Source organism: Aptenodytes forsteri, unplaced genomic scaffold (assembly GCF_000699145.1).
Source record: "Aptenodytes forsteri isolate BGI_AS27 unplaced genomic scaffold, ASM69914v1 Scaffold202, whole genome shotgun sequence".
Classification (NCBI taxonomy): domain Eukaryota; kingdom Metazoa; phylum Chordata; class Aves; order Sphenisciformes; family Spheniscidae; genus Aptenodytes; species Aptenodytes forsteri.
The window spans coordinates 37,102-38,387 of NW_008793961.1; the positions used below are offsets into that span (position 1 = coordinate 37,102).

Genomic DNA, 1,286 nt, shown 5'->3' on the forward strand with positions numbered 1-1,286 from the left:
CAGCGGCGGGGTGGGGGGGGCCTGCAGAGCCACTCTGCACTGACGATGCCCTCCTGGCCCGTCTGGCAGCAGCCGTCACAAAAATCTGCTGGGATGCAGCGTGCTGGAAGCCAGGACCCGGGTTCGTGGTGGGGAGAACGAGGGAGGTTTCCAGGCTACTCGGAGTGGCAGAGTGTCGGGAGAGGGAGACAGTTAAAACCCACCCAAAGGCACGTGGGTGGGGATCAAGAAGACCCCAAGCCACGGCAAAGTGAGGAAAGGCTTCAAGAAACAGGGTCTGTCTTATCTCCAAAAACACAGGCAGGATGCCCTGCACAGCCCGCGACAGTGCTGTGGCCCCTCGCTCCATCCCGTGGCCTGTATCTCCCTTCTGTCCCATGTCCCCCCCATGGGAAGGGGGTCCGAAGAGACTGGCGGCACTTCCCCCCGCCCTGGGGTTGCTGCCGTGCCCGGCTCCTCCGCTGTGATCGCCCTGCACTGCCCCTTCCACAGCGGCGGCTGTGAGACGTGACCGACGGAGCAGAGCAAAGGTCGGGTGCCGGCAGAGCCCAGCAGCGCAAGGCTCTTGCTCAAGTCCAGTCCTTCCTGGTGGGCTGCAAGCCAGCGAGGGCTCTGGCTGCACCCCAGCAGCTCTCTAGGTGCAGAGTCCCAACCTGGTGGGTGCCCCAGGGTGGTGGTGGTGGTGGGGGAAGGCTCTGGGGTGGCTCCCACCCCACCCTGAGCAACAGCCTCAGAGCAGGCTCCAGTCAGGATGCCTTTCCTCAACACAGGCCCTCACGGTCAGAGGCAATGTGCGACCTTCTAGCTCCACGTGGAGCTCTGCGTTGGCTCTTCCAGCCTCAGGAGGATCCCTGATCCACGGCTCTGCCGACACGCCTGCCCTCCCAGCCCAGGGCAGGCTGTGCCCTGTAGCTCTGCCCTCCTGGGTGTCAGGCCGATCAGCGCCAGGCAGCCCGGTCTGTGACTTTCCTCCTGCCTGCCCTCACCTGTAGGCCAAGGTCATGCACTCAAAAGAGCTTGGCGAGGGAGGCATCGATGCTGAGGGCGCCGCAGGAGCCACAGCGGTAGGTCTGGCGGGTGCCCTCATCCACCGCGCTGAAGCTGTAGGCGCCTGTCCCTGCCCCTGCCCGGGCTTGGCTCCCGCTGCTGCCCCGGGGGCCTACCCCTGACCCCTGCTGCCGCCCACCCGGGAGGCTGCCCCGGCCTCCTCCTGCTCCTCGAGCCCCGCTCCCGCCTCGGCGTTCAGCTCCGACACCATGAAGTGGCCACTGTGGATGACAACCCCC

At 66.2% G+C, this 1,286-nt stretch overlaps 1 protein-coding gene across 1 annotated transcript in view; it reads right to left on the reverse strand.

The window, feature by feature from the left end:
• Positions 1-1,286, reverse strand: part of LOC103906022 (beta-adrenergic receptor kinase 1) — a gene marked incomplete at its 3' end in the record, with an annotated part of 45,490 nt that overhangs the window by 12,774 nt on the left and 31,430 nt on the right. Inside the window, exon 22 of the mRNA XM_019473993.1 lies at positions 1,164-1,268. Within this exon, the coding sequence (XP_019329538.1) occupies positions 1,164-1,268 (105 nt within the window). The remainder of the gene's footprint in view (positions 1-1,163; positions 1,269-1,286) is intronic.